Source organism: Oratosquilla oratoria, chromosome 26 (assembly GCF_046742065.1).
Source record: "Oratosquilla oratoria isolate Oo_2021 chromosome 26, ASM4674206v1, whole genome shotgun sequence".
In the NCBI taxonomy this organism is placed as follows: domain Eukaryota; kingdom Metazoa; phylum Arthropoda; class Malacostraca; order Stomatopoda; family Squillidae; genus Oratosquilla; species Oratosquilla oratoria.
Window position 1 is genome coordinate 44923954 of NC_134802.1, and position 18656 is coordinate 44942609.

The 18656-nt window shown below is 39.2% G+C and overlaps 1 protein-coding gene across 3 annotated transcripts in view; it reads left to right on the top strand.

Annotated features, from left to right (window-relative positions):
- The window catches only part of ecd (ecdysoneless cell cycle regulator), a 356876-nt gene extending 342254 nt beyond the window's left edge, over positions 1 to 14622 (top strand). For all 3 annotated transcript variants that reach the window (XM_076209645.1, XM_076209644.1, XM_076209646.1), the window contains exons 9-11: positions 607 to 793; positions 4649 to 5056; positions 11100 to 14622. In XM_076209645.1, coding sequence (XP_076065760.1) covers positions 607 to 793; positions 4649 to 5056; positions 11100 to 11518 — 1014 coding nt within the window. In that variant the 3' untranslated portion in view covers positions 11519 to 14622. The remainder of the gene's footprint in view (positions 1 to 606; positions 794 to 4648; positions 5057 to 11099) is intronic.
- The last annotated feature ends 4034 nt before the right edge of the window (positions 14623 to 18656 follow it).

An 18656-nucleotide genomic window follows, 5' to 3' on the forward strand; every position in this document is an offset into this window, starting at 1 on the left:
TTTCAGAACTGAAATTGCTTTGTAAATACAAGATTACAGCCTTACCCATAGATTGGGCCATATATAAATTCTCAGCTTTCATCCAGGAGGGTAACAGCTGTCAATCACAAATCCAGCATGTGATTCGAGACCATGGCAAATCACATACTGTGAAGCAAACCAATGAGAAGGTTAGAGAAAATGAAATAAAAGATCAGAGAAATCAAATAAGGACAGATACGGTGGTTAGAATTAGAAGCTCAACAAGTACAGTAATAAAAAGATTATAGAGCAGCAAAAAGAAGAAAGGGGAGATATGGAGGAAATAATGGTATTTCAAGTAGAGAAATGCTGATAAATGGTAAACAAACAAAATAGCATTATAGTAGTACAGTTGCATAGGGCAAAGGTTTTAGCTACAGCCAAGTACTTCCTAGAATAAGTTTATCATTACCTGTACAAGAGGAAGCCACTGGGGAGTTATGATAGTATGAATATTATGGTGTGTCCTTTCATATTAAAAAGCTAAATGTCAAGGAGGAAGGATTTTTTTTTATATATCTAGGTCTCATGATTAACTTGTAAATTCCCCATTTAATGACTAACATGAACATTTTTTGTTAACAGGGTGAATTAGAAGGCTCCAAGCTTTATTGCCAACTGGAAGATGAAGCAAAGAAGTTTTTCCTCTCCAATGTAGCACCATGCTGGGATAACAATTCACCAGGCATGATCGTGAAGAAACTCTTGAAGAAGGTAGATGCAGACTATGAGTTCTTTAAGGAGCGAGAAGGGCGCCTGAAGCCTGAAGATGGTATGTATAGTATAGTATTGTATACAGACTTACTTTTTATTTCAGAACAAGTATTGAGCAAAGAAACAACAACGTAAAGAGAACCATTTATTGTTTCAAAACAGTAAATGGCAAGTGAAAGCAATGAATGTTGTAATAGTTTCAAGAAAACATGCGTTCATCATGCAAACATCCAGGAAAAATAAACTTTATTAGAATGAATAAAAATCAGTTGGTGTTAAGCTATGTAAAGGGGAGATAAACACCCAGGCCAAACATTCCACTCTTCAACACACAATTTTTTGAGCTCATCACTTCACAAGAACATCACTTATGAACCTTATACAAAATATTGAATGGCTTTAACTTTAAGATATCACAGTACACAATACTCATACTGACAACATTCCAAGATTGCTCCTTGTATGTTCCAAAGAACAGGTCCTGGCATATTGGGGACACCTCCAGGTAAAGGTCAGGGGAATTTAGAAATTCTAGACCTTGCTTAGTTGAGAGTTCCTCTCTGTGGATGCTGTCTTTGGGGTTTTGTCCTTTCATATCCATGTTTCACTTTAGAATTTTTATTAGAGCAAAACCTAGATGATTTTCATTTAGGTGGGTAAATTCAAGGCATAAATGGGTTAGCGGTATCTTGATTCACCTAATGAGCCTCTGATGCATTTTGGAGAGACTATTTTATCTAAGGACCAACACTGGATACCTGCGTGTGGTAGTCCTGTGAAAGGGATGTTAGAGAAACATTCCCGGTGGTTCTTCAGAACCTGTCAGTACTCTCACCTCCATCTGGAGGTGCTGCCTTGAGGGATGACACTTGGTCTCTGGACCAGTCCCAAGAATGACGAGTTAAACACCATATGAGGACGGAGCCTTTATTTGTACGACGTTTCGCTTATTACAGCTTTTTCATGTACAAGCTGTAATAAGCGAAACGTCGTACAAATAAAGGCTCCGTCCTCATATGGTGTTTAACTCGTCAATCTTGTCGGCAACTGCCACTTTCCTCCTGTATGCTGTTAACAAATCACACACCAAAACATCACTTGCAACAGTTCAATACACCTTCCAGGAGAAGTATGTGGAAGGGCCTGGGGCTGTGGATTTCCAGTCACTGAAACCCATGGCAACAATTATAATTATAATTCATGACAGCTTTATAAGCTTTATACAGGGGATGGGGCAACTCCAGGGATAATTGGGTTAAGGCCATCAGAACTAACCTGTTTGTGCTTGTGTTGTACAGTGCCAAATGAATTTATTCAATTGAGGGGGAACTTTAGGTATGAATGGATTAAAATTATCACATTTAATTAAGTTGTGTTTTGTCATTCTTTGGAGACTGTATTTTGGCAAACACCAACTGATTTTATCCAACCGAGTAGAAAATCAGGTTACAAATCAGTTAAAGGTTTTGAGAATTGAACTTTCAATGTATTGTTTAATTCCTTTTTCTTCACTCCTGGGACCAGTGATAGGTACTGGTACTTGCATATAGTTGTCCTGTGAGATGAATGTCAGAGAGGACTTAGAGAATCGTACTTTTGCTGCCTGTCTTCAAAACTCATCAATACCCTTACCTCAGGACCAATGATAGGTACATGTGGTGGTTCTGTTTATCTTTAGATCCCAGCTACATCCCTACCTCCATAAGAACATATGAAGGAGACTGCAAGAGACCATAAGGCCTGCACTAGGCAGTTCCCTGTCCATTCCACCTGTCATCCCCTACCATAAAGTTGTCTAACCATTCCTTAAAACAACTGATAGTTTCAGTGCTCACTACATGGTTACCAAGTCTATTCCATTTGTTGACCACTCTATTAGTAAACCAGCTCTTGCCTTTTTCCCTTCTCAAATCTAAATTTGTCCAATTTAAAATGCATTACTGTGAGTCCTGCCCTGTTGTCTTAATATGATGACCTTGTTTAGGTTGACCTTGTTTAGGTCACCCTTGTTAAAGCCCTTGATCCTCTTGAACACCTCTTTTAGGTCCAAACGGGAATGAGCTAGCCATGAGTCACAAGGAGACACTCCTGACTAGCTAGGTAGAAAGGACGCTTCACGTCAATCATGAATCACGAAATGTCACTTGTTAAATGAGCAATTATTTATTTACTTATTCTTTTTTGCTTGATATGGGAGGTACTTGTTAAGTGAGTACTGTACCTGAATCCAAGTGAACTGGTTCACTAATTACTTACCCAACTATACCAGTGACATCACCACTCTGTGGCGTCATGCCTGCGGTATCTACTGATTGTTGGTTCATCTGCCTGCGCTCACCTTCGTAGTTGTGATGTCTGTCAATTGGTTGTTTGCTTCTTTGAGCTCATCTGTGTAGCTGTCTCTGTTCAAATGTTTTTGCAAGTACACTTACTAGTATATCAGTAACAACTGATAGGTGGTGATTTTTTGTACACATTTCTAGTGTGTATCCATACACACATTTCAAGAACACATAAGGTTCTTGTCAATGATCTGATGAATAGGTAGCTATAGAAACTTGTTTGCTGATGATGCCAAGATTGTGAAATGTGAAGAGGATTGTAAACTGCTGCAGGAAGACCTTGCCAAGGTTTATGGATGGGGACATAAATGGAAGATGACATTCAATACATAGATACAAAATTCAGTACAAAAAAGAAAATATATTCATCAGTTCTTTAGACACCTTAATGTTTTCCATTGGTTCTTTGTTTTCGGAGATCATGTGATTTCACTTGTACAGTACTACCTCTCATTAATGGACATTAATTAGCTGTGTTTGTGGTGTTTTTGCTGTGTTTTTGGTGTTTTTGGTGCTGTTGTTTAGTGCTGTGCAATCACTATGCCACCCAAAAACCACTCCAAATCAATGGATTATTCAGATCAACGGACACCGTTAATCCCCTTTTAGTCCGTTAATGAGAGGTAGTACTATACTTAATTTACCATTCAGCAATCTTTTCTTTTCTTTCACTGGGTATCTCTGAAACTCTTTTTTTTTTATCATTTTCCAACCTACTTGGACTCTAAAATAAAACACTTCAGTACTGATGCTTGAGTTTGAATTTATATGTTTTTAATCCTAATTGTTCCAGTATGATTCTTCATGGGTATTTTATATTTGGCTCTCACATCCTTCTTCTCTTATCTGAAGTATGTAGACAGAAAAATCTGTATTATAGCTCGCACTTTTTCAAATGCATATTGAACAAATCAGTGTTTTCCACACATCTGTATGCCCATCATACACACATATCACTACTTGTACATCTCTCCTATGTACATACTTACATATACCAAGGCTTTTTCTCCCTTACAAGGGAGGTAGCCAAAAAGGAAAAGGCATAAAATCATTCCCACCCATTCCATCCCTGAATACACTCCACTCCCCTCCACCCTCCCTCTTATCTTAGCACCTCCTGAAAGACGGGTCATCCCTGCACCTTGTCCACTGCCCTGGGTCAGAAGCAGTGTTGCAAGACACAGCACATCCACAGCAAGGCTGCTTCATTAAATCGGCAACCCGCCCCTCTCCGTCCCCCCCATGCATAAAAGGAGAAGACGGGGAGAAATCCCCTCGGGCTGCGTCAAATTTTGTTCACGCATTTACTTCCTTCAAACTGTTGAATGCCACACATAGTTCCTACTAGTTCATGCTAGTTTAACTGTGAACATCTGATTCATGTAAAACTCCCCCTACTTTCATATTCAAAATGGTTCCATTTCCTTCCACACCTTTCCTAAGATGTTTGATATGTATTGAAACATATTGAGGGAGAACTAAGTCAGTTTTTCTTCAATTGATAAAGATATATTGTTCATGATATTTTCATAATAGAACACAATAATTCCAAAACACTTTTGCTTTTGCAGATGACAGCTGGTTGGAAATTTCCCCTCAAGAATTGGATAATCTTCTTGAAACACGATTTGGTGTTGGAGGAAAAAGTGGTACCTCAGATGCTGAGGTGATGGACTCTTTAGCATCTTTCTTGAGCAATACATCAGACATGGATGGAGCTGAAGTGCCAGATGAATTGCAGGATCGTCTACGCAAAATGTCCACATTGTCAACACGCAAGATGTCAGGTGGTCGGAAGGTATCTACAGGAAGGAAGGTGTCCAATTCCAACCGTAAGACGTCCCTCCTCGCATCTCATCCACAAATTCGTAAGATCTCATCGCAGTCCAATGCCTCGGACTCCTCTGACATGTCGACACTATCCAGCAAGGTGGACTTTAATGCAGACTCATTCACGGATGCTCTCACCAACATTCTGGGTAATGTAACCTCAAGGACCTTTGCTGCTTCTCCTGCCGCTTGAAATAGTGTTGACATATTTCATTCAAGGTAATAAACACACCATGATTTGTTGGATCTATGAGATATAACAATGTTCATTGAATGTGAGTGGGCAGAGTTCGTGAAACTTGTTTTATCTTGTGAGTAGATATAATGCTGTTTATGGAATATGAGTGGATTAAATTCATGAAAGTGAGCACACTAATGTGGACAATTTTCTTGGTGTTATGGTATTGAATGGAATATTTCATTTTTGTGTATTTTTGAAAGGAAATGGAGCATGATACAAAATTTAAGTTAATACATGGATTTTTGTAGATTCTTCTATTGTTTTAAAGACGAAGAAGAATAGTCATGATAAGTTATTGAACAGAAGGAAACTTAGGGTATTTCTATTCAGAAATAATTCTTATCCCATGAAGATCAGATCAGAGTTGAAGACAGAGTCATTTCTGGACAACAAAGGACAGTAGGGCATGTACCAAGACACATTTTAAATAGAATGAGGGTTCACTATCATTTTAATTATAATCACATAGATGACAGTTTATACTAGGACAATACTGCTGCTAATGTTCTTCAGATATTCTTTTGAAGAATTTTAAAATTAGTAATCAGAATGTTCCCCAGTCTAGTTGCCCTTGTAAGAAGAAAGAAGAGTGAATGGGGACATGATTGCTGTGTTTAGATAAGTGAAAAGCATGGACAGAAATAAGAGAGGTGAGATTGGAGTGTAACAAGAGGTCATGGAAAGAGACTGGCAAAGACAAGATGTTGGTAGGATCTCAAAAAAAACAAAAAAAAAACAAGAGGAAATAGACTAACAAGAAATTATAAACGAATTTAAGGCAAAGTTTGACAGATAGAGACAGACAGGACCCCATGAGTGGAGCTCTTTACCTATACATTGCAATTAAATAAATACAGGGAACCAGATATTAGATGACTCAGTTAGTCTTTCACTCCTATACCCAACTCCATTGATGAATTGTGTCCATCTTAATATCTGAAGGTGGTCATTCACATCCCCCATCATACTGCTTTGATCAAAGGCAATGCAGAGACACATTGGATTTCACACCAGAGCCCAATAACTGGAGCTAGTTTACCATGACTGCTTCAATGTATGGTGCCCTACCCCACACCCACACAAATATCCATTCAAGAATTTTACAGAATATATAAGAAAAATAGCCCATCTGACATTGTCATTTTTTCATCCATTTACAACCAATCTCCATTCACACTGTCTTTTGCATTCTCTCTCTCCCTTTCTCAACAGACATTTCTCTTGCATCCAGTTCTTTACCCCCATCCAGCCTCGTCAGTCTTGATCCTCCCCACCCAAGTTCACCCCATTCACTTTTACTTTCCATATATTTTTGTTAGTCTTTCCTCATTTGTTCTATCTGTATGCCCAGACCATCTCACCACTCACCATACAGTCCATACCCTAGTACAGGAACTCAAGTTAACAGTTATTATTTCATATAGAAATGACCATGCCTTCAACTCAAACCTGACTTTAGTGGGTAGGAATTTTTGTTTATGAGTATATATGATAGAAGAACTCCAAGTAATTCTACATGGCCTGATAATATTCTTTTATCATACGAGAGAAAAAAAAAAAAAAAGTTGACCATAAGTACTTGAAGGTCTGACACCTTCTATACAGAAGGGGTGCTACAGAGATAGATGAGATAGATAAGATAGAATTGAAGGGTAAGTGCCATCCGCTACAAAAGTGGTTAACCAAGAAGGGTTTGACCCGGTCTTAATCAATCAAGTGTCACAGATGTTTATGAAATAGTCAGGTAGTGGACATAATAGAATAACAAGTACTGTCTGGTATGGAAGGAGTTAAGAATTGTTGATGGTGAGTGTCATCTGAGCTTATTTCAAACAGTTCCTTGTATTTAGTAATTTTTTGATTTTGGACATTAATTAGAATTTGCTATATTTCATGATGGGTGTATTGCACTGTCTACACAATAATAGTATTATTTGTGTAGTGTGTGAATTTGTGTGTGCATGCGTGTGTGTATGTGTTATTCACCATGGTCTTGGATCACGTGTTGGACTCGTGATTGACAGCTATTTCCCTCCCAGAAGAGAGTTCAGAGCTCATACATGACCCGTCTATGGGTAATGCTGTGACCTTACAGGCACACACACACCCAACTCCCTGCCCACGAGAGTTGGAGTAACGACTTCCAGTGCAGTGATATTGAAATTATTTCAGCCCTGGGGGGGATTTGAACCCGGACTGTTGTAGCATTGGTTGTGAATGGTACCACTGCACTGTCAAATGTGTGTGTGCAATTCATAATGGTCTTGGATCACGTGTTGGACTCGTGATCGACAGCTATTTCTCTCCTGGAAGAGAGCTCAGAGCTCATATATGACTGATCTATGGGTAATGCTGTGACCTTACACGCACACACACCCCCAACTCCCCGCCCATGAGAGTTGGAGTAACGATTCGCAGCACAGCGATACTGAAATTATTTCAGCCCTGGGCGGGATTCGAACTGTGTGTGTGTGTGTGTGCGTACACAGATGTTTGTGCATGTGTGTGCGCATGTATGTGCGTGCACATGTGTGTGTGTGTGTGAGAGAGAGAGAGAGAGAGAGAGAGAGAGAGAGAGAGAGAGAGAGAGAGAGAGAGAGAGAGAGAGAGAGAGAGAGAGAGAGAGAGAGAGAGAGAGGCATGGTACTGTATATAGTTTTGGTGCCAGGAAAACAAATTTTGCCTCGGAGAATGTGGATGTATCAAGTTGTTCTTTAGTGTATTTCTTCTTAGTATGTTACAGCCATTTAACTCAGTTGGTCTCCTTTCCTAATACACCTTTCAGGTATGTCCATGTCACTTCTTCCCAGGTATGCATGATGTTCTGAATCTATTGGTAGATACTGATGGACTTCTAAAAATTTGCAGAACCTTCTGAGGATCCCATTCTGTGTGTGTTAGACTTTGAGCAAAGATCAGAGGTAATATTTTCTCAAGTTTGCTGTAACCCCCCCTGGTATGTCATCATTTCTTCTTGGGTATCAGGATGACTACTTTTATGTTCAGGTGAAAGTTACTTGAATATGTTGGATCGCCTAGAACATAATCAGACAATAACAGTATGGTGAATGGTATGTCCTTATTACAAAGTTTCTCAACCTTAGGGATTAAGAATTGTGTGAAGTAAACTTTGAATATGGCAGGGGTAACCTAGGCTTTTGAGTTTGATCAGAAGTAGTTTTGTGGGATAGCCTTGTTTGCATCTTTGAAAGCCTAGTTTTTTTCTGAATGACAAATCAACAATGGTTTAACTCCTTCAACATAAGATCCTTCTGTCAGCTGAATAAACTCATCCTATGCAGAACACCATGTGTTAAGGACATTGTTGGGACCAGAGATGGGTACCCGCACATGGTGGTCCTGCAAGATGGAAGGCAAAGCTGCCCATTTTCAAAACCCGTCAACCCTGTCACCTCTCTCAGGGGGTGCATCCCTGAGGGGTTGGCATTCAGTCTTCAGACTGGGCCCAAGATCTCTCTTTGTTAACTGCAGCAGTTTTCTTTACGCTTTTTCACACGAGGCACACATGGAGAGCTGACAATCAGTGATCCCTAACCCCCACCACTTTCAGCCAGTGATACAGAAATGGTATCATACTAATATACATACATATACCAAAGGCTTATTTTCCCTTACAAGGGAGGTAGCCAAAAAACAAAGACATAAAAACCATTCCCACCCATTCCGTCCCTAATACATTCCACTCCCCTCCACCCCCCACCCTCCTTATCTTGGCACCTCCTGGATGACTGGTCATCCCTGCATCTTGTCCACTGCCCTGGGTCAGAAGCAGTGTTGCAAGACGCAGCACATCCACAGCAAGGCCACTTCATTTAATCAGTGACCCCCCTCTCATTCCCCTCATGCAGAAAAAGAGAAGACGAAACCTCCACACAGAAGACACTGAACACCTCATTCTACTGTGCCTCACACTAACAAACCCTCTACAGCAACACAATAATATTGCTTCCTTGAGTGACCTATGGGTCCATCTGGTGGTCATAGCTGGTTAATGGGGAGCCATGGGTTTCCAGGAAGAGAGATCCAGGGTAACAGATTGATTGATCCCATCACCATTCATATCTGGTTCTTGGTCTCCATACTGGACTCAGAATCTCTCTCTCCCTATTTTAACTATCTCCCCCCCTCCTCTCTCTCTCTCTCTCTCTCTCCCTCCCCCTCTCCCCTCTCCCTCCCTCCCTCTCTATCTCTCTCTTTATCTTCTTCTTCTTCTCTTTTTTTTTTCATGTAAGGAGAGCCGACAACTGATCCCCTTCCTCTTTCTCCTCCTCCTACCATCCAGTGACAGAGACAGATGCACACTAATAAAACAGACAGCACTCCAATCTTTTGTCCCAGAGAGATCTATGGGAGGGCTTGAGAGCCATTGCTAACTACCACAGGGCTGCAGGTTTCCAGTCAGTGAAACTCAAGGCAACAACTGTCACTATTAATGGTGCATTTGTTGAAACTCACAAACCAGTCAGAGTTTATGAAGTGTTTCATATGGCTGAAAATATCAAATTCCTATACAGTCTGCTGGAACACAGAACTGAGTGTCACAACTCAATAGTGTTGATGCTGCCTGTCACATAATTTGCTCATTGCAATATTTTTTTTAACGAAATTTGAAATTATGTATTGAAGCCATATATTTTTGAAATCTCATGGGTCCTTTATGATTGCATCTGCATGTTACATTATTATTTGGGTGTTGCTAAATGCTCTGTATTTTGTTTGACCTCTTCAGTTCCATGACACATTTAACCTCTTCCACAAAGTCAAATTCTCTTGTGCACAGCATCGGATGCCTGATGTACGATGATTCAGTGATACATCACAATACTTGCAATATAAAATATAAAGTTGAAGCTTCATTATTCATTCTCTTTCACTCTGAATATATTGATAACTACAGAAAATGTGATCACAAGCTAGTTCACAGAATATGGGGTCTTTCAGCTACAACTACAAGATAAATATAATCAAGACGCTGATACCAGCATCCTCATCTACCCACTTGCGCCTCATGGTGCCTACATTGGCATCATCATATGGAAGAGGTTAATGTAGTTTATTGTGACAAATGGCAATTAATTTTATTCAGACAAGGATCAGACTTTTAGGAACTGTCAAAGTATATTCCCCTGTGTACAGTGGTTGTACCGGGTGGCTACAAGAAATGAAAGTCAAATAGTGGGAAGTACACTGTAATCACTGATACCATTGACAACTGATGCATGTGAATACAAAGAGAGCTGGCTCCGAACTGACGCCAAGCTGCCAATTGGCGCGAAAAGACGTGCATCGCATTTGCGATATCCAATATAATTACAATTATACACAATGATTACACATAATTACAATAAATAATAAAATAACAAACAACAAAACATATGACAATTTTATAAAGAGGGGGAAACATATTGAGGAACACAAGTGCACCACACTTAGGATCCCACTTCAGACCTCTAACTAAAGGATTCCAAAAAATCCTGCCTTCACATGGAAGTACTGTATGGCCTGGATTCCTTGGAGCTGTGAATCCCTAGCAAGAGAAATTCACAACAATAGATTGATTGATTGACTGATTGATTGGACTCTGGCCTGAATAGGATCTCAGTTTCTGTTAAAGTTGGGGTTGGGGGGTGAGAGGAATTGTGTGTCATTTGCCATAACAAAATCTAGACAGTGTACCATGGTACTGAAGGGGTCAAGTAATGCTTAATGCTATATGCTTGATTTAAGTGATGTTGAGTGTCAGATGTATTGCTATGAGTGATAGTGCTTTTCATGTGTTCTGAGTAATACTGTTGGATGATGGATGTTTCATTTGACATATTACAAAATATTCCTCATATTTGCGTCATTTACTTTAACAGCAGAATTTGTACTTAACATAAAAAATGCTTTTTTCTTGAGTGCAGTATAATGTAATGTTTTTCTTACAGATTTGGGTGTTCCTGATGATGACTATTGGGAACAGTCTGAGGATGAATCATCTGGTCTTAGCAGCTATGGAGATGAAAATGAGGGAGATGTTACTCTCAGCCGAAAATCATCTGCAGCATCCAACAAGTCAGATCATTCAGCTGCATCTTCTGGTGTTGACACACAACTTCGGGACTGTATGAAGGAGATTGAGAAGGAGCTTGCATCCACCACTGTTGGAGAAACACTAGCTAAGGACTCTGATGACGAAGATGATGAATTTGGAGATGTGGAGGACTTTGAGCCAGTAAAAGTGGACATGCGGGCTGTTCAGGACCTTGTCAAGACCTACACTGAGCAGAGGGGCCTCCCAGGACCTGCTTCTTCCCTCCTGGGCTCTCTGAATCTCCCCAATAATAATAATAATAAGAATCAGTAGATGTTATTTGTGAAGTGATGGACACTTGTTTCCAGTGGTTGTGAGATGCAGTGCTACTGATTGGTATGGTGGGGTTCCTGTCAATCATGGTGAAGGTCATCATTGCATAAAAGATAAAGGCAGGGGTGCTGGTGATATTGTAGGTAATGGTGATAGTGACTGTTTAAAGAAGGAAGCACTGAAGGTAGTGTAGAACAAGAACTGAGGAAAGACAGTGGTTGCACTGATGGTGGAAGAAGTCATAATTATGACTGTGGGATTTGATTTGGCATTTGAAGGCACAAATTATTATTTAATGTGCTAATCTGTAGTTTTATCAGCAGAAATGAAGCCAAAAATTGGGCATTAGAATTAGCATTTCAGTTATTAGGAGTATGAAATATATGGATTAGATTGTTGCCTTGCATTTTGAGGCATTATGCAATACTTACGTACTTTTATCCCCTATTGGCCTTTGTTGCTCATAAAAAACCCGTTATGTTGTGCAAAAAAATATATTTCACAAAGAAATTAAGGTGGAAGATAATGATGATGAAAATGCAGCTTTTGTTTGGATCCATGAATCCTGCGAAACTCCTCAAAATTCAGAAGACATGTGTTTGCTCTTTCTCCTTATCTCATACTTAGGATTGTGAAGTACATTGCCACATATGGATCATATATATTGTGGAACAGATTATTTTAAGTATTGGTTGCTGCCTTCAGTGGTGAATTTTGAAGTGTAAAAGTTTAGATGTTTTGTAATAGAAATTGGTGTCATGTTGATATGAAATAACTCATGAGCAGTGGACAAATGATTGAAGAGACAAGTTTTAGTGTTGTCAGTGCAATGGCATCTCTGATAAGTTATCTTGTTTCATTCCTATCTTTATCAAATTGATATTATGAATGGTGACATGATTCCTATATTCCTTAATAGTAGTACTCTTAAAAGGATGTTAATAACAATGTCCTTATTATCTACATCTTACCCCTACATGCAATGAGCCTAATTAGTGGCACTATTTAATCTGCTGAACCTCTTGTACATCTCATACTGCAACCCGTTTCAATTTGTGCTCTTCCATTGCAATATAATTCTTCTTTGTCTTCTGTAGATAACCAACTCATTCTCATACAGAGCACCTCCTAAAGTGGTCTTTATTTTGATTTTACTTTTTGACTGTTTCCTTGTTAGACTTTAAGCTTTCACTGCCTCTGTGCTGTTAATAAGCCCCCCTAGACAGACTCCAGGAATACATTGGCTTCTTATCTTTCATGTAATTATGCCACACACTTTTCTGCCCTTCTGTAACTGTTCTGAATGCAACCTTGTTTGAAAAAAGAAGGAAAAAATTAAATGATGATCTTTTTTCTTCTTTTTTGTGATAATGATAATCTGCTAATTGTCCTGTTTGATGGATTTTTCATTAGAATGTGGACTGATATTATTGTTAATTTTGCAATTGTGAGTACAGTAGTTGGAGCATTTTTACAAGTTTCTATTTCTTTCATCAACATCATAATCTGATGACAATTTCAATTCTTCCTATATCATGTACCGTTCTTGGCCTTTGAGCGAGCTGTTAAAATTTGGATTCCTGAGGCATTTTTAGGAGAGTGATGAAAATGACAGAGTTTTAATTGTCTTGGCAAGACATCACCAGTGACCTTGCTTCTCCTCTTTAGCACATTAAAGCTCTTTGGATTGTATATTGCTTCATGCATATCATATACTTACAGTGTTGATGTCTGTGTGTACAGAGGGGAGGTGAAGCAGCTGGCAATGCTGAACTGTGATTGATTTTGCCTGGGACCTGCTCACGTGTAATCTGACCTTTTCATGATGCATTGCTGTGACCTAATAGACTTACAAGCTTATAAATCTATGTTGTATTCTTTTTATGGGGCGGGATGGATGGGAAAGGGTATTGAGTGGATAATTGTTTTCAGTGTAATGTTAAAGAAAAGGAGTTATTTTGATTCATGTAGTTATATATGTACAGAATATTTTATTATTTATTTTTGGTACTAAAGCTACTGTCAGCCTTTATAAATTATTATTTATGTTATGCATAATTCTTGCTTCTCAATGTGGATGCACCATGGCATGCATATACAAACTGGTCAGTTGATGCCGTGCTACAAGTAGAACATAAGAGTTTGTATAATGTTGTACACCACACAGGTAGATTAGTTGCCTTAATATAAATGGTACATAATCAGTATTTGTGTAATTTTGACATACCATATAATTAAATAACAACCATGTATTCATGCCTTACATTGGAATACTGTAGTATGAATATGTCCAATATTTTGCTACAGAAGCTCAGTGTGTCTACAATTGAATGTACTGATTCAAATGTCTTGCAGTTGAACACCATATTCAGTCCAAGCCTTCTCTCTAAGTACAAATCTAGAGAGATACCATCAGTTACAATATTCTGGCCATAATCAAGAACTGAGAATACCATTCCACATTTTATTTATATTAATCAGGATATGCTGTATAACTCAGCATGATGGATATACTGTTTTAATGGATTATAATTATAACTATAATACTAACTACACACATGTACACGTTCTCACACTCACTCACTTGTCCTACAGATAAGTGAAACTTTCATATCTTATTCTATTTTAGGTCTTCATTTTATGTAGAAACATCATAGATACTGTATCTAAACCAGTGTTAATCTGTTGTCTCATTTTGTGTAAGCATCACATGAATGAAATAATCCGATGCTTCATTTTTGTAAAAACAAATATGATTGATGTAATAATTAGGATGTTCCAGTTATTTTTCTACTCAGATTCAGGAACAGCTAGACTGTTATGTTGTGTTCAGTAGATTAAAGGCATTTCATCAGCTACTCTTGGTGTACAGTGTATATCCCTGTAATGTGGCTATGCCAGATGGTCAAATCAGTAGGTTCCAGTTGCTCTATTAACTGGATGATCTAATCATTAGCCTCTGCTTTGACTATTTGCTGATGATACTTAAGAGATATTTAAGTTCAACCAATGGACAGTATAAAGTTTGGGCTCAAATTTTTTTAGGCTTTTGGCAAAATAACTGTATACCCATTTTTGTACCCAATAAATCAAAAGAAATTAAATTTTTGTTTTATTCAAGTTTCAACCATGGAACATAAGAGAGGAAGAGAGATGGAGATTGAATGTGTTTGAGATGAGGTGTCTGAGAAACATGATAGGGGTTACTAGGCTGGATAGAGTGAGAAATGAGGAGGTGAGGAGAAGAATGGGGGTGGAAAGGGAGTTGGGAGATAGAGTGGATGAAAGAGTATTAGGATGGTTTGGACACATGAAAAGAATGAGTGAAGAAAGACTAGTAAAAGAAGTGTGGAAGGCAGATGCAGAAGGAGTGAACATGAGGGGGTGACCTAGGATGAGATGGATGGGGTAAAAGGAGCTTTGGGGAAGAGGGGAATATCCGTTGAAGAATGATGGGAGAGGACAGAAGACAGGGATAAATGGAGAATGATTGTATATGGATGATGTTATGATGGATGAGGTGGAATGGATGGGGGATGGGAGGCGAGGTAGTATGTGTGAGAGAAATTTGATGTAGCCCGAAGGGATTTCTCCCCGTCTTCTCCTTTTCTGCATGAGGGGATGGAGAGGGGGGGTTGCCGATTTAATGAAGCGGCCTTGCTGTGGATGTGCTGTGTCTTGCGACACTGCTTCTGACCCAGGGCAGTAGACAAGATGCAGGGATGACCAGTCATCCAGAAGGTGCCAAGATAAGAGGGAGGGAAGAGGATGAAGGGGAATGGAGTGTGATAGGGATGTAATGGGTGGGAGTGGTTTTTATGCCTTTGTTTTTTGACAACCTCCCTTATAAGGGGGAAAAACCTTTGGTATATGTCTGTATGTCAAAGTTTAATGTAAAAAAAAAAAAAAAAGTAAGCGGATTGGTGTTATGATTTATTACTCTGGAGGATCGATGATAGGTACCTCCTAGGTACTTCCTTTATACCCTGTGGAATGTACACTGGAGAAAACTATCTCCCTGCCACCAATCCTCCTAACCTATAATGATGATAAATGTTGCCTTAAGTTTCATACATACACATATACCGAGGTCTTTTTCCCCCTAACAAGGTAGGTAGACAAAGCCAAAGGTATAAGAATCTACTACCCATTTCATACCCACATACTCCACTCCCATTTACCCTTCCTTCCTCCCTTCTTGGCCCCTCCCTGTATCTTGCACACTGTCCTGGGTCAGAAACAATACAACAAGACACAGCACATCCACAGCAAGACTGCTTTATTTATTCGGCGACTCACCCCTCTCCATCCCCTCATGCAGAAAAAGAAAAGACGGGGAAATCCCTTTGGGCTTAAGTTTCACTGACTGGAAATTTGCAGACCCACAATGGCTGGCAACAGTCTTGAGACTCTCCCATTGATCTCTGGGATGTATTAGTGTGGGAGCTAAGATGAGAGGGAGAAAAAGGGGGTGGATGGGTGTGAAATGGGTGGGAGTGGTTATATACCTTTTGACTTGGCTACTTCCTTGGTAAAGGGGGAAAAAAAACTTGAAGTATGTAGAATTAGTGTGGGATTGGTTCTATACCACCAGGTGAATGTAGTAGGAGGAAGCAATCATCTGTTGTCAGCTTATCTGATGTAAACAGGTAGAGGAAGTATTGTTGAAGTTGATAAAAGATCAGTCTGTTCTAGAGACCAAGAAGCATTGGGCTGTACTTCCAGGAAGTTGATGGGTTTTGAAAACGGGTAACAGGGAGATAATCCTCTGTGCTGTCCATCTAGCGCAGGGGTTCTCATTAGGGGTGAAATTCATCCCCAGGGGGGAATTTTGGGATTTCTGGGGGTGATTTGTGACCACAGTCAGCTTACGGGGTGAGGAAAGCAATTATAGGTTTTGGCCTATCTGGCCTGTCACCTGGGCTGGATTTATACTAATTTGGGAAAAATATATACTAATTTGGAAAAAATAAAAGGGTTTTTAGTAATATTTGCATATTATTTAGAATGCACCTTTTGAAACAGACAATCTTGGAAAGGAGGGGGGGAATGACATTCTGACAAATGGTGAAAGGGGTGAATGGGCCAAGTAAGGCTGAGAACCCCTGATCTAGCAGAATTATCCCTAGCAGATTATACCATCTCTTGACCAACCATAAACTCCCTTCTCCATCAAACCCCCTTCAGACATCAACCTCACAGAAATATCCCTCCCAATAGAAGCAAGAACTATACTGGCATGCATGTATTCAGGTCACCATTCAGCAATAAGATTATTCCAACACACAATACTCAATAGGTCTGGCTACAGAAACAAACTATCCAAAATGAAACCATCTCACAGAGAAGAAAAAAAGCCTCAACACACCCAAGCTATACCCAGTTAAAAATGCAACATTTCTTCTTGGGTTGATTTATAGGTCAGTCTGGAGGCTGTTGTCGATCACTGGAGAAATGTGGGTCTCTTGTAAAACAGACCTGAGGCAATGGGTTTATTGATTAATCCAAACCTGATGCATTGATGTTTGGATGTGAGAAGTTAGATGGATGGGAGTTCAAATCTCAGTAAGAGTGTCAGTGTATGGCAGCAGTAAGGGCACGTGGTCTTAAAATCCTGAACTCCAACAAAGTTATTTAATACCTAGTACTTTCACAAAGCAGGTAGTTGTTGAAAAAGATGAAAAGTTCACACAATTGACCTGAAGATACAATGATTTGTTATAATGAACAAGAAATGTTGTATAGAGAGAGGAAGGAAAACTTGGAGAGGTTTTGGAAGAGATAGGAGGCTCAAAGAATTATTGGGCAAGTAGGGTGAGAGACAGAAGGAGGGTTGGCTTGCCCCTGTCCATATCAGGTGACATTTTTGCTTTTATTCCATATGCCACCTGCGTCATCTTCATGACACCCTCTCCCTTCTGTACAGGATTGCACTTTTCTTTTTCGTTATGGCTGCCACCAGGTTATTTTATTCACTTTGTGTTACACCCACCGTCTAACACTGGGCAGCGATGGGCTAAACTCTGCACCTGCGATTGTCACCGAATACCTTATCTATTGCGCTGCTATAACAATTCTATAAAGTTACCCCCTAAACAAAACTATCTTTTTCATTTTCTATAGTAAAATTTGATTCAATTTTCTTTGGTTGCAAGTTCATTTGTGCAAAATACTGAAAGAAGTAGAAATTTAATTTTTTTTTACTCCGTGTCTGTTCGGTAATCTTTTCACCTATGTTTTCACAAGCTGTATATAATCAACAAGTAAATTAAACAAACGCGTTTGAGATGAAACAGTATATGTGAATCCAGTTAAAAAAAATCTTCATCGTAACTATATTTTGTACTAGGTTGGGTATTTATCCATATCTTTCAGTTCCTATTTTATCAATGTTGATAATGATTGCAATTGTCATGATGATAAAACTTTATTCTGAAGCGGAAGTATTCCACTGTCGCATTTCTTGACTCCCGTACATGAAATTACAGTGATTAATGAAAAACAAGTAAACATTAGGTATTAATAGATAAATACATAAACAATCGAGTAAATGAATAAATAGATAAATAAATAAATAAACAAAAACATAACGTTTAATCTATTTATATATTTGTTTAATTCATTAATTTAGAAATGTGGGGACTTGCAGTGAGGGTTCAAACCTGCATTTGTTTTGCCCAATTGTTAATCCAAGTCTTTACACTGGTATGTGTACCATTCAAGCAAGTAACTAAATTGACTACAATCACTTGTCTTTTGGGATGTCAAGGAAGGACCTTCCCATGTATCACCTTCAATAGTCTGCATCAGGGGTGGGGAACCCTTGGCACGCGTGCAAAACCCGGCACACGAACAATTTTTTTCCGGCACGCGAAACCCAGGGCTCACCTTAAAACAAATAACTAATAAATCTCCAACTTATTTTGTATGACCACTGGTAACCGAATTCTGTGCTGGGCGGCGGACTGGGGCCCGTATAGGTCATGAAGGGAGGGTGCTCATACACATATAGTAGGCCTATATATCCGTTGGGACCCAGGAATTATTTTGTGTAAAACATTTGGCTGCTTTTGGCGTTTCCGCTCAAAAAGGTTACCCACTCCTGGTCCAGATGCTATAGCTCAAGCTAAAACCATAA